This window comes from Cryptomeria japonica, chromosome 5 (genome assembly GCF_030272615.1).
Source record: "Cryptomeria japonica chromosome 5, Sugi_1.0, whole genome shotgun sequence".
Lineage (NCBI taxonomy): Eukaryota > Viridiplantae > Streptophyta > Pinopsida > Cupressales > Cupressaceae > Cryptomeria > Cryptomeria japonica.
The window spans coordinates 357,677,610-357,693,498 of record NC_081409.1 but is presented as its reverse complement, the minus strand read 5'-3'; the positions used below and the strand labels follow the sequence as shown (position 1 = coordinate 357,693,498).

The 15,889-nt window shown below is 37.5% G+C and overlaps 1 protein-coding gene across 1 annotated transcript; it reads right to left on the bottom strand.

Moving 5' to 3' along the window:
* Positions 1-14,472: 14,472 nt before the first annotated feature.
* LOC131035848 (uncharacterized) lies at positions 14,473-14,898 on the bottom strand. Its single transcript, XM_057967597.2, has one exon. It carries the CDS (start codon positions 14,896-14,898, stop codon positions 14,473-14,475), a length of 426 nt encoding a protein of 141 aa, XP_057823580.2.
* Between the last annotated feature and the right edge of the window lie 991 nt (positions 14,899-15,889).

Sequence of the window (15,889 nt, the reverse complement as noted above, 5' to 3'; positions counted from 1 at the left end):
CAATCCTTAATCAGATGGCCATATTTGTGACAATAATTGCATTGAACCTTCTTCTTTTTCGAGCCTTCCTGTGACTGACTAGAGCCCTTCGACTGAGAGAACTGAGATGACTGAAATTTGCCTTTATCCTTGTGAAAGGATTTGGCTGCAAAGGCTTGCTCAGAGGAGGAGGAAGTGGCACCACTACCAAACTGTTGTTTCCAGCGATTCTGCTGCAGACGTTTGGTGGACAACTCTGGAAATTTCAGATCAACATTGACTCTCAACAAAGTGCTCGTAGGATTTTGGTAGACTTTTGAGGGTTATGACTACCATATCCTCTTCTTCCATTTTCCGACCAATAGCTTCGAGCTGATCTCGAATGTCCTTAATTTTCGTGAGATGCTCCTGTAAGGACATGCGTTCATCCATCATGATGGAGAACAATTGGTTCTTCAAGAAGAACGCTCAACTTTTGTCGGATGTCTCATGCAACTCCTTCAGATGCTTCCAAATTTCTGAGGCTGATTGGCCAGAAGGAATCTGAGGTAGCTGGTCATCTGTGACAGAGAGCTTGAGAAGCATGACAACTTCCCTATTACAGTCATCAAATTTATCTTGATTGGCTCCAGCTGCAAAAGGATGAGATTCTTTTCCCAAGACAAGATCATCTAGATGACGATATTCGAAGATTGTCAGCATGCGCTGCTTCTAGGTGTTATAATTTTTGCCGTTGAATCACTGATTGCCTTCCAACATCAAGTTGGTCAATGACACCATCTTGCACGTTTTCCAATGCACGGAAAACAAAAATCAAAGAAGAGGCGATAGCACATAATACAAAGCATAAATCTCAATGCAGAAAACAGAGGCATATACAAGCACATACTTGAAAAAACAAATGAAGTACGATTGACACAAATTTTGAGAAATTTTTTTGACTGACCCAGAAAAATCCGAAGACAACTCAAAAATCCTTGCGAAAAACCCAAAAAGAATCTAAAATCAAACTTGAAATCCGCTGACACAAAATTCAAGGCACGAAAAAACGATGCACCCACAAAATTTTGAAAACAACCCAGTTGAGCTCTCGAAAAACGTAGAAGGAATTTGGTGTCAGATTTCCGAAGGCAACAAAAAACAGAGGGTTTTCGTAAAGACCCTAGCCGCAAATTGAAAGGTCGTGGGTGGATGAAAATGGCAAAAAAACAATCTGCAGAAGGTAGAGAACCCAAATATTCCCGTCATCGTTTATAGAACCGTCGCACCAAAACATGGAAGAGAAACAAGCCACCGTCGGAAAAAATCTGCCAAAGGTCACGTCGTGCAAATTGCGAAAAATCGTGAGCTACAAAAATGTGAAAAATAGCAGATTTTGGTATCGCGTGAGTGAAAAAGAGATGACTGACCACGTATGTAGACATGGGTGCTACAAAAAATCGCGAAATCTACAGATAGAACGTCGCTAAACCTCTTTCGCAGAAAGTTGCGAAATGCAAAAATCGATGTATCGCGATTTTTAAAAAATAAAATAAAAAAAAATTCGATAGAAATGAGATCGCGGGAGGTCACAGGCGCAGGTAGCAGAAAACACCAGTCGCAATTTTTCAGAAGTCACGATTTCAAAGAAGCAAATAAATTTTTCAAAAAACTATTAAAAAATTCATGACGAATTTTTAATTGAAAAATTATTCCGAAATAACCAAGCTCTGATACCATATTATGTAAACACATAATTGGTAAAAAATGATTGTTGTATTAACAATGAGCAAATACGCTCAATAAAAAGATTTACAAAATGTACAAAACACCAAGTTTCTAAAAAAAATTGCGTATGTAAACACATAATTGGTACAAAATGATTGTTGTATTAACAATGAGCAAATACGCTCAATAAAAAGATTTACAAAATGTACAAAACAACAAGTTTCTAAAAAAAACTGTGAATAAGATCAGAAAGATCTTATTAGAAATATTTACATAATATTACATAATTGAGCATTAAATAAATAATTAAGTATTATTCTAATAAAAGCAAAGGTAGATTTAAAATTTTTGGTAGGGGTAGTGTATCTTTTTCTTTGATTCACCTTAATGAGGTTCCAGGTAAAAATACAAGGTTGCCCCTAAAATAGTAGGTCGTGCTTCAAAACAAAATACCTACTGTTTTACCACCATTCACATGCTTGTTATATAAACCCTCTTAGGTGAACGTAAAATAGATTTTTTAAAAGTTAAATGCAATATTTTATTGCCAGCATTTTTTATAATGAATAGTTGCTGTTTTTATCGGCATGCACTCGATTTGGCGATGATCAACAGTTTCTTCATTATTTATTTTTAATTAGCACATTGTCATTTAGTTTTGATTTTTGCTGAGTTTTTCATAATTTAAACATTGTCATTTAGTTTTGATTTTTGCTGAGTTTTTCATAATTTAAACTTGGGTAATTGGATTTTATTAACGCTTCTACAATGTTATGTCAATATTGTTTAAATGGAATGCTACTTGAGGTCAATTGAAGGTTGTTTATTTCCAATTTTGGCATGGTCTAAGATGTTGGCTATTATTGAATTTCCTATCTAAATTAGAGTTGCTAGATGCTTCCATTCCGCTACCTTTATGTGCATTGTTGGCAAGATACAGGATTGCGAGGCACCAAAATGTCATTCGGGTAATTTCTAGACCCATATATCCATTAGATACCACTTAAAAATAGCCTTAAAATACCTTTAATATGCCTAATAAGCTATAAAAGAGTAAAATATTATAGAATAAAATGCAAATTTGTGGGAATAAGGTAATTAAGAGTTATATTGAAAGGATATGATGGAAAGGCATTATGAGAAGTATAAAAATGCTATATAAAGAGGGAAAAGTTGGAGATAAGAGTGTGGAATAGAATGGAAATGTGTAATGTCCCCATTTTTTTGGAGGCAGAATAATTTAATTGATTAAGTTATCCGAATTAATGATATTTCTTAATGGATAGCTTAATTGATTATTTTAATTAAAAATATTAAGTTAATTATTTATAAAGTTATCAAATAAATAACAAAAATAAAAGTTAACTTTATATTTAATTAATTTAATAAAGTGACTTAAATTAATATTATATCATAAAAGTCACTTAAGTGAAATAATATTATTTCTAGAAGCTTCTTGAAAGGTTGGAGAAGAAGTATAAAAGAAGGTCACGTTAAGCTTCTAATCATCGAGGATTTGATAATTGATTTGGAGTTCTTTGTTATGAAGGAACCAACTAGGGTGTCTACCATTATTGGTCATTGGGAATGATACCTCCCATTGATTAGCATAACTGAGGTGGTGAAATATTCTTTCGAAGGGTTGCAGTTGAGAGGAAGATACTTTAGTCTTCCATTGGTGCTTCATTGTTGGAAAGAACAAGGGTTTCTGAAGCTTGCAATAGTTGTTCTACTATTGCAAGGGGTTTCTTGTGCAATAGATGAGGTATTATTGCACTTCGATTTTGGATACAATAGCTGATATATTATTGTGTCTTATTGGAGAAAATGTCATTGCAGCAACCGAAGTATTGTTGCATATAGTATTCTGAGGATTTCAAGATTGTAGCAGCTGGATTATTGTTGCAGTCATCATTTCATCTGAGGAGGGAGGGCGATTTACAACTTGCTGATTGCATTATCAACTTTCATTTGAGAGCAATTTGGAGAAGCTTCAGATCTGATATATTCTCAGACCTCATAACAACACTATTGGAGGAGGCCGATTTTTCTCATAGGGCCCTCACAAGGCAGTGATTTTACTTCCTAGGCTTGGGCACTCCATTCCCAAGGCCCATACTTGGGTTTGCATGCTAGAAAGAGGTCAAATTAAGTGCACATTATTTAAAATCCAATAAATACTAGAACTGGGGCTAAAAGTTGGGAGGTTCGATTGGGCTTATTGAAGGCATATTGTGATCATTATTTGGTGGCTTCTCATCTTCCAAAGGGTTGGCACTTCATTAGTCCAGGTTTTCCTTGCATTTCATATTCATTTTTAGAGCATACCAATTAGTGGTAGTCAGCTGCCATTAATCTTCATAAATTCCAGTTTGCATTTTTATGTTGTAGCCAAGAGTCTTGGCCAATGATATTGACATTATAATCAGCTTTTTGTTCTAGTCAATAATGAAGGGGTTATAAGGTTGCATCTTAATATATTTGGTCATAGCTTCAATTGTTACATTGCATGACAATTGTTTGTCATAATGCCACTTGTTGTAGATGATCTTATTGCATAATTAGATTGCATTGAAAATGTTTGACTAAATGTCTATCAACTATAGATGCATATTTCATGCAATTTCAGACACTCATTGTCATTGAAAGGTTAGTGGTAAGTGTTACATTGCATTCTCATTTAGTTTTAAACTTTGATATATGTCCATGAAAGCATATTATCATCTCATACATCAGAATATCAAAAGAGAAACCACAATCAACAAGTACAAAAGTTTCATGGCAACTGTTTGACAATATTCTTTGAGCATTTAGTCAGAAATTTTCAATCAGAATTAGCAAGGGATATTACAAAATGTGTGTGGAATAATATGAAGTAAATATATGTGAGAATAAGGAAGTGTGAAATATATATGTGATATATGCATATATAGATGAAGCATGATGATTCAATTATAAGACATGTGCAAGAATTTATATGTATGAATGTATGTAATTTATTATAAATTTGGTTTATATTTATTACATATATAAGTTCTCCCTTTTTATTGCATTACACCAAGGTTTACTAAAATAGAATTATTGCATATAATAGAATACTAAACCTTACACTTTAGTCAAGGTTTTTTTGTCTACATTGGTTCTATGTGGAAACCTTGGTTGTTGCATCAGGAGGGCAATTATACAAAAGAAGAAATTAGTGTTAAAATTATGATTTTTTTTTCTAAAATAAATTTATTCCAATGGGAAAGAATGGACATGTTGGCGTGTTTTTTTTATGACAACGCCTAACACAGAATAAAGTTGTCTAACAATCACTTCACTCTCTTTTGATCAAAGTACGATTGTATGCTAAGATTGCAGTAAGTTCAAACAATTGACTCCAAGGTTCCTATATGCAATGGACGTGACTCAGTCGACTGATGTGATTGTTGGTAATCCAAGGGGACTTACACATACATGAAGAAGTTAAATAATTCATATCTTTCAAGGAATTTGATCATGAATGATTTATTAATGACAAGCTCTTTTTTAGGATTTCTAAGTTTAAAATATGCATAAAGTAAATAGGAAAGGGTTTAGGGAAGTCTAATCTAAATCTAAGAACAAGGAGACAATGATTGCTTGGGTGAAACCAAAGCGCACTTTGCTTCGCCAATCTTCGTACAACTACAAAAAGATGATGCAATCTTCAAAGGTCATGTAGGAGTTTTTCATACCGCCAATGAACACCATCATAGAACAATGTCCACCCGATGATCGAAGTTAAGTTTACACATAAAAAGGCCCAGACTAACCTTGCAAAGTTAATAACAATCAGGTACTAACAAAAGGTATGAGCAAGGGTTTCACTGCAAGCAATCTCATCAAATCCCATTCATCTAACAATTGAAAGCAAATCTACTCTAAGTGAAGAGAGCGAGACCATGCAAGTCATAAAAAGCACAAGTATACACCATCAATCTGAACAATGTATTAATTGAACTTCTTCAACAACTTATCGGAACAATCTCAAAAAAGCAATCTCTCCTTTACAAATGAGGGGGGTTACCCCTTTATATAGACTTAATGCTTTGACTAAATTGAAAACCCTAATTAGGGTAACATGATGCAACAAGGTTGGAATCAACAATAAAGGCCCATTATGACCATATACAATTAAATCTAGCCTATTACAATTGCTATCCAAAATACATTAAATGCACCACTCTTCACTAAAATTCGCCCAACATGCAATGAATATTCCTCCATGCAAAAATTTCTCATGCTGCCCTAAATGTCCATCTCCTAAATACGATGACTACGTGCAAAAGATGCTCCATTACTTCAACATGCATTAACCCAGCCGCCACTTGGTCAAATATTCCTGTCATGAATGCTCCACTACGTCATCTAGCCAAAAAGATTCTCACCGTGCAAATGGATTCCACCGTCATAGACACTTTATAATTTTCCGGGTTGTGCTTCATTAATGCGGAATATTGTCCTTGCTTGTTGCCAATTAATCCTTTACAAGAATCTTTCAATTCTGGATTCACAAAAGATACTTAGGAAGATTTTCCTGCCTTGAACAATCTTTTCACTTCTACAAAATTCCTGAATGCCTGGAAATTTTGGAGAGAGAATTTCCTGAAGGAATTTTTCCCGAAGGGGTTTTCCTTTCTCATTCTTATCCCTGATTTCAAATTTCCATGCCTTGGAATTCAACCTTCAATCTTGGGCACGAGAATGATCCTGTGGAGGAATTTTCTTTGGAAGGAAAATTCCTTGACTTCAAATTTCCATGCCTTGGAATTCAAACTTCAATCTTGGGTGCTAGAATGACCTTGTGGAGGAATTTTCTTTGGAAGGAAAATTCCTCAACTTAAAATTTCCATGCCTTGGAATTGAACCTTCAATCTTGGGCGTTGGAATGACCTTGTGGAGGAATTTTCCTTGACTTCAAATTTCCATGCCTTGGAATTTGACCTTCAAACTTGGGCGTTGGAATGACCTCATGGAGGAATTTTCTTTAATTCCTTGACTTCAAATTTTCATGCTTTGGAATTCAACCTTCAATCTTGGACGCTAGAATGACCTTGTGGAGGAATTTTCTTTGGAAGGGAAATTTCTTGACTTCAAATTTCCATGCCTTGGAATTCGTCCTTCAACCTTGGGTGTGGAATTCATGTTTGGAAGAATTCCTTACTAACCTCCATGGGTGCTTCACTGGTTAGGCAATATTATATCACGTGCATTCATATTGGGGGGTTTAGTATCCCAAAAATGAGGGTACAATATATTTGTGAGATTTTGCCAAGATCAAGAGGCAATGGAAAGCACAAATAAGAGAGAACAAAATAGATGATAGAAATAAACTGTATTCTATCAAGATGAAAAATATGATCAACTGGATCATTAAGCATTACGTACAATGAATATGAGCCTCCTTATATAGGCAAGGCTCTATGGATATGTGAGCACACAAACATGACATGTGGCTCAATAAGAAACCAGGGTAGGTAGGAAATAGGTGTGGGTAGGTAGAAAAAACAATATAATATTCCACATGAGGTGGATCACCCACCAAAGGTGGAATTATCACTCCACAATAAGTGGATATGATAAAGTAGTAACAAGATCAACACCATAAAAGGTGGAAATTCTCCTACACACACTATCCCAATGTGGCACAAGCACCCAAGTGTCTCATACCCAAACTACTATGAAATGCATTTCCTAAGTAAACTTAAGTAAAGTGTAATAATATCCATGATGAATAATTATTTATACCAACACCCCCCCTTAAGTGCAACTTAGGGGAATGCACTTAAGTCTACAATGCAACTAAGCAATGCAAGATGGGTCCCAACTACTAGGCCATGTTAGGTGCCCATGTACAAATGCAAATGCATGAAAACCAATGCAATGAAATCTCTCACAAAGTGGGGAAAGAGAGAAAAACCCAATGGGAAAAAACCCTCCCCCAAAAAAGAGATGAAAAACGTACAAGAGAACTCTCATAGAAGAATGTGAGGAACAAAACCCCATGTGAGGAAAAAGTCCCCCCCGTATGAGAGAAGGAGAGAAGCTAGGAAGCCCCCCCTCAATGTGGAATCTGCACCAATGATAGAAGCTCGATGTATGAAGAAACTGTTCCATGAACATCGAACAATATTCCTCCCCTTAGGAAGAAACAAAACCAAAGGTGTATCCATGAAGTCTCCCCAATCATGAAGGGAAGATGTATGAAGAAAACTCATGATGAAAGGAATCTCTGAAAAACGCTCAAGTGTCCCCATGTCAATGCTGAAAGATACCCCCTCCAAAGGTGGTAAACTGTGTCACACTGTTGAAAAAGGCACTCCAAGATCTAGTGGAGATGGATGTAGAACATGTCCCAAAGACTCACATGTCTCCTCAAAAAATAAAGAGACCTCCTCCAACTGTTGTACATAAGTATCCACAATCATGTCAACCTTGAAAGAATGATCATGTAGAGAATGAACAAGAGGGTCAGAGTGTTCCCTCGCAACAATCGAAGAAGGATCACCTTCATCAAAGAGAAGATGAATGTCATCAATGATGTCTCCCAAATATGCAATGTAGGATTCCATAAATAAACCTGCAATGTCTGTTAAGTAATCATCGCATGAATCTAAAGCTGGAAGACAATGAATATCCTGCTGCACTGAATCACATGAAGGCAAAACTGTCGCACTATCCGCATCATCAGGTGCAATAGGTGATGTGATATCAGTATGAGGAGATGAAATACAAGACTCAAGAACGGGTTCACATGTGAGAATCCCCATGTTCAAGTGCCCAAAGTTCTCCTAAAAAACTGAACCATCACAAGAAGTGTGATCATCATGTGTAGAATCATCAAATGTGAAATCATCATCATCAACAAAATCTGAAAAGGAGTATAATCGAGATGCATGATCACCCACCCCAGTCGCAATGATAGCTCTAGTCTCCAAGTCTCTAATGAAAACTGACTCAGGTGTGAACTCCACAACTCTCTTAGTTGTGCCATGTGTGATTTGATAGATAGAAAGGAGATTGTTTGTCAAGTGGGGTACACACAACACATTATTGAAGGAGTTATCCCCGATGTCAATAGATCCTTTCCCAATCACATCCATGTATGTATGATTAACCATCAATATCTGCGGCATGGTGCAAGGCTCAAATGTAGAGAACATAGACTACGAAGATGCCATATGATGAGAAGCCCCTGAATCTAGTAGCCATCTCTCTCAATCATGACTGATAGTAGCACATAGAGCTTTTCCTTTTCTTGTCCCAAAAGAGTGAGTGTTCCGACTTGTAGAAGCCATGAATGCTTGCCCTTTTCCTTTTGAATGTGAGGAAGTGGAAGTTGATGAATCATCCTTCTTGTAGACATTAGGCAAATCAATGTTATGCTTTTTGATGATATGTGTGAGCTCATCAATCTTCTTAGAATGGCAACGATGCTCCTCATGACCAAACTTTCTCTCCCTCTTTGGTGAGTTATCCCTCTTAGAAGAGGATGAATCTCCTTTTTGTGGAGAAGATGGTGCTTTGTCCTTAGGCTTTGATTGCCATTTCTTCTTGTTTGAGTTGTCCTTTCCTTGATTTCCTTTGTTCCCTTGATTTGCCACTAATGCTTGAGACTTAGAAGCCTTAAGAATGCCCATGCTTATCAACTTAGTTTGTTCCATCATCAACATTTCATTGAAAGCATCAAATGTAGGCATTGTGTAGCTTGAACCCATTGTCATCCTATGGGTTTGGAAACTAGAAACAAATGCTGCATAATCTTGTGGAAGCTTGCCTATCAAGTTGAATATCAATTGAGTATCCTTCTTATCAATGCCACAATCTTTGAGTTGTGCCCTCAACTCATTTGCCTTAGTGACATAATCTTGTATAGTATCAAAGTTCTTGGGATCCAACATGGTGAGATCATTATCAATTTGATATCCCTTAATCTCATCAACTTGACCATACAAGTCTTGAAACTTTTGCCAAGCATTCTTGATTAGAGTACACTTCTCAATATGAAAAATGAGATCCTTTGATACATACTTTCTTAAGGTACCAATTGCCATGATATTTTTAGTGAGCCAATCCAAGTGACCAACTGGATCAACCTAAGGATTAGCGAGAGCAACAATAGTTCCATCAATGTAATGAGTTAGTCCTTTTTCCATAAGTTTACTCCATGCATCAATTTTCCAAGTAGCATAATTATGAGGAGTTAAGAGGGGAAACTTAGAAGAACCCATAGCAGCAAAAAGGAAGGAACACAAGAGTACAAAAGCACAAGAGACACCCCCCAAATTCACTCAATCAAGAAACCCCCCAAAATGGTGATTTTGGCACTTTATACTTAGTGCATATATAATGGGCCACTTGCGAAAAAAGGCAAAGTGGACTTCTGCTTTCAATTTACAACTTCTCAAAATGAGATCTAAAAGACTTCAACAAATACTGCTAGTGATCTAAACTGAGATCCAAGCAAAATGCAAGTACTAAATATGCCAAAAATGACCAAATACTGAAAGTACTATTTCTACTTAAAATCACTGCAAACAGATGGCAGATTATGAAAGTAGATGAAAAAATATGCACTTTCAAAAAAAATGGCACCTGAAAAGGAGTGCATATGAGCCCAAATGAAGCCTCCAAAGTTGTAAAAATTGGGATTTCACGATTTCCGAAAAACCTGTATCCGAAAATTAGAAAAACTCTGCACCACTGTACAGATCATGAAATTCTACCCCAAAACAAAAAAAATTGCTCGTAGAAACGAGTCCGGATGAGTGAGATATCGCTATTTGAAAATTGCCTGCAAAATTATAATTTCTGAAAAATTTCCGCCCCAGCGTCAAACTTCAAATGCCTCTAGATTTGGCCTCCGAAGTCCACTTTGGATGAAACAAAAGGCAAAACTGACTTTCTTGGACCTTCTCAATCCAATGGTAACCTCGGATTTGATCCATCAAGCTTGAATAATAACCTACAATAGAAAGATCCAAAATGCAAACCCTAAATAACATCAAATTTCTCTCAATTGGCAAACCAATGACACTCTAATGGCTCTGATACCATGTGAGATTTTGCCAAGATCAAGAGGCAATGGAAAGCACAAATAAGAGAGAACAAAATAGATGATAGAAATAAACTGTATTCTATCAAGATGAAAAATATGATCAACTGGATCATTAAGCATTACATACAATGAATATGAGCCTCCTTATATAGGCAAGGCTATATGGATATGTGAGCACACAAACATGACATGTGGCTCAATAAGAAACCAGGGTAGGTAGGAAATAGGTGTGGGTAGGTAGGAGAAACAATATAATATTCCACATGAGGTGGATCACCCACCGAAGGTGGAATTATCACTCCACAATAAGTGGATATGATAAAGTAGTAACAAGATCAACACCATAAAAGTTGGAAATTCTCCTACACACACTATCCCAATGTGGCACAAACACCCAAGTTTCTCATACCCAAACTACTATGAAATGCATTTCCTAAGTAAACTTAAGTAAAGTGTAATAATATCCATGATGAATAATTATTTACACCAACAATATTGCCTATCAATGAAAATAGGGGATTTTTTAATTCAAGCTTTGAAAAAATACATTATTTGGCGAAAATAAGGGGGCTTTTAATTTAGGTTGTGTATTGGGAGGAGGTGACAAAAAAGGAGTTTAAGGTAATAATTTTTGAAAATAGGGGGATTCTTTAGTATAGTATGAATGCACGTGCTATAACCCAGCTTCACTAAGTGAAGCCCCCGTGCTAACCTCCTCTCCCTAGTGCTCCACAACATGTTTGGGCATGAAAATTACCAAGTGGAGGAATTTAATTCTTGTGGATAGAATTCCATTACCCCCTCTGTTTGGCACCCTGAATTGGCCTTGGGTGCTAAAACACTACAGTGGAGGAATTTTTCCTTTGAACAATTTTTCCATGACACCCCCTTTTGGGCGCTACACACCTGACTTGGGTGCTGAAATGCTAGGGTGGAGGAATTTCTTGAATTTGTTTCTTTTCCTTGACCCCCCTTTCCATGCACTCTTCTTCCAACCTAGGCGCCATTTCCAAGGAGTGAAAGAATTTTGACGTTGACGAGTTTTCCATGACCCCCCTCCTAGTGCCTTGAATTGGACTTGGGTGCCAAATAAGCGTGGTGGAGGAAAAATTGGTGAGAATGTGGAGGAATTTCTTGAATTTGTTTCTTTTCCTTGACCCCCCTTTCCATGCACTCTTCTTCCAACCTAGGCGCCATTTCGAAGGAGTGAAAGAATTTTGACGTTGACGAGTTTTCCATGACCCCCCTCCTAGTGCCTTGAATTGGACTTGGGCGCCAAATAAGTGTGGTGGAGGAAAAATTGGTGTCTCTTGAGCGCTCTCCCTTCCTTTTGGGCGCTGAATCACTTGGGTGAAGGAAATTTGGGGGTGGAGGAAAAATCCTCCACCACCCCATTCTAGCGCTCGCCTTGTCTCTTGGGCACCAAAACCATAATGCCAAGGAAGAATTGCCACGGAGGAAAATTCCTCCATGGCCTCATTTTAGCACCTTCCCACCCTTAGCATGATTTCACTGCCTAGGAATTATTGCTTGGTTTCTTGTCTAGACTTTAGCCATTTTTGCACACTTGCAGATCAGGATGCCATTTTAGATCAAGGTTATTTTTTCATTGCTAGACTTAGAAGATTTTTAGTGCTTTCCACGTCTAGAAGGGGAGTCCACACAACCATTTTTCGATCAGTTAACCTCTGCTTATTCACATTTTTCGGATTTAGAAATGTGAGGATTAGGGCAAAACAGGATGTAGAGACACTAAAAATTGAAACTTACTAAAAATAAAAACTGCTAAAATAGTAAGTTTGATTGGTAAAATTAGACCAATCTGGGATGCAGTGAAATCCCTAAAAGGTAGGAACTTTCTGAAAATAGAATGTTGCTCAAAATTCACTTAAATTTCACTGGTGGGTTCCTTAAAGGGTCATGATTACAATGCAACGTTCAATTCTTCCAAAACCCTAAAGGAAAGGCCTCAAACCCAAGTCTAAAGGATGAAACCCTAAAACAAACAAAACATTATCCAAACTTAGTCAAATTTGCTCAAACGAGCTGCAAACTTGATCACATTTACCCTCAAGCACTTGCAAAATGAGGAGACTGACAAGATTGCCGTGAAAAGACCCAACAAACAAAAGCCAAAAGACTGAGAGGGCCTAAAAAGTAGGGGGTTCCCATTTGGAATGTGGTGATAAGTGATTAGGTCACACCATTTGGTGACTCCATGAGTGAAGTGTTGAAAAACACTTCAGGGCTAGGACCCGGATAAAAGCGCTTTCATTCGAGATTGTTCAAGTGTGTGCATATGAATTAATTCCATCTCATAAGACCATCAAAACTCCTAGAATCAGTTATGGCAAGCTAATGGTATCTATACTTCAAAAGCATTTGAGACATTGCCTCGCTACTAGTTAGGTGTCCATAGCTTCGACAAGGTTGTCTATGAAATTCCACATATATTGCTCCACTACCGGCCAGGCATCCATAGCCCTCGATGGAGTTATCCGCTTTTTCCCAAAGCCAATAATTTGATATTTCTTTTCATTTCTTTTATCTTTTCATTATTTTGATATTGCATTTTATTTTCGTCAATTCCTTTTGCTTGTAAGCACTGAAGCCTACTATGGGTTTGGAGATTTCAATGGCGCTGAAGCAAGATGTAAAGTTTTCACCAATCATAACTTCTCCAAAGAAATCTAAATGAATCAGAGCAATTTATTAGGCGTGTAAAGCGTGACAATCTCAAGTTTCCTGTGTCAAGACATAACATAAGTGGAATACAAACAAACTTGTGCAAAGGAGAATATCATCACCCACTCACAAACCGAGACTCCAAACATTTCAGGCCACTCAAAACCCTAAACTTAAGCAAAACCACTTGAACGAACAAGCTCAAGGGAAACCAGCACCGAAGGACGAAAACCAAAAACCAAACCCAAAACCCAATGCAAAGCAAAATGAAAACAAACCAAAACCCTAAAGAGGAAGGGGAAAACCCCAAAAACAATGGAAAACAAACAAAGGGAAACCAAAAGGAAAACTAATCTAATATAATACAAAGTAGGTCCCAGAGGGAAACCTACGACTGGAAATAATGCTTGAGGAATTGTCCATTTATGAGCATTAATGGAATATCCTCCCCTGCTAATGTCTTCATCTTGAATGCATTATCCCCAAGGGTTTCAGAAATCTGATAAGGGTGCATCCACGATTTGTCCAACTTCTCGTGATCACCTCTTCTTTCATGAGCCTTATCCCAATATAAAACCAAGTCAAAAATCCTGAAACACTTGATCTTAGCATGTTTGTGAAACCAATGTTTGACCACTCCTTGATGCTTCACAAAATTTTCCAATGCTTGATCTCGCTTCTCTTCAAGATGCAACAACTGGGAGAGACATGTCTGGACTTTGTCTTTGCCATCCAAGTATTCCTGTAGAAATTGCAAAGTCAGGATCCTCAATTGAACTAAAAAGACTGGATCTTGTCCATAGACCAAGTGGTAAGGAGACGTTCCAAAGGAATTCTTCATTCTTGTCCTGTCTGCCCAAAGACCAAACCTCAACTGCATGTGCCAATCCTTAGGATTCTTATCCAACAACTTCTTGATCGCGCTCAAAGAATTTTTATTTGTTGATTCAGCCAGTCCATTACCCCGTGGGTAATAATTCAAAAAGAACTTTAGTGTGATTCCACATTCAAAGGCCCAGTTAGAAAATTTCATAAATGAGAATGCAGGGCCATTGTCGCACGCGTAACCTTTTAATGATATTCTCTTCCAGAAACTTGATTACTACATCTGTTGTGCACAGTTTCAAAGCTTGGACTTCCGACCATATCGTGCAGTAATCAATGGCAGTAAGGATGTATTTATGTTGAGTATAAGAAGGTGGATTGATCATCCCTATGAAATCCAGTCCCCATTGAGAAAGCAACCTCACTTCAATGCCAGGTTGAAGTGGCATAGCATGTTTCTTTTCATGAATAACAGCCGCCTGACATGTATGGCATGCCTTCACATGTTCATATGCATCTTTAAACAATGCTAGCCAATAATATCTTGCTCTTGCAATCTGGTGTGCAGTTGCTAGACCACCTCCATGACTTGTTTCAAACTTGTTGTGGAAGTGTTCCATGATTTGCTTAGCTTCTTCCTTCCCAACACATCTCAGGTAGATCCCCTCATGGTTCTTTCTATACAAAATGACCCCTTGAAGCATATATTTCTGCCTTTTCATTCTCAAGGCTCTCTTCTATACGAGGCTCAAATGGTGAGGGCATCTACGATTCAACAAATAATACACAATGTCATCATACCATTCTTCTGGAGATACTTCTTCTAAGATATACATTTGTTGCACTAGCCTGAGTCCAGTCATGGCAATCGTCTGAGCTAAAGCTTGACCACAAACTATCTTCATTGGCTGTATCTCTATGCCATATTCTTGGATCGTGGTGAACCACTTGCCTCTTCTCTTGCCCAGTTCATTCTGCATCAACAATGTTTTCACAACCGCATCGGGAACAATTGCAAACACCTTGCTTCTCAAGAGATAATGTGTGAATTTATTAATAGCCTTTACTAAAGCATATGCCTACTTCTCAACATTGGGATACCTCAACTCTACATCCTTTAGTGGTGCGCTCATAAATGCAATAGGATGCTCATCCTTTTCATCTCTTCTTTGGGTGAGAATTGTTGCACAGGTATGCTCTGAAGCAAAGAAGTACAAGTACAAGGGCCTTGAATAATCGGGGGTGACAAGGATTGGGGCATTTACAATAGCTTGCTTTATCTCTTTGAATGCCCGCCTTGTTGGAGCTGTCCACTCAATCTTTGTTCCCTTCTTTAACATATCATTCAAGGGTTTCACGATCTCAACAAATCCAGTAATAAACTTCCTCACAAAGTTAATCTTGCCAAAGAATGATTTCAGACTGGCTGGCAAGCCAATCTTGGAGATGGCTTCTATGCGCTTAGGATCAATGGAGATTCCCTTCTTTGAAATAACATGCCCAAGAAGATTTCCCTTGGTAACACCAAACATGCATTTCTTGGGATTTAAAGATATCCCGTACCTTCTACACCTTTGGAAGATCTTCCTCAAATCGTTAATGTGATCTTCT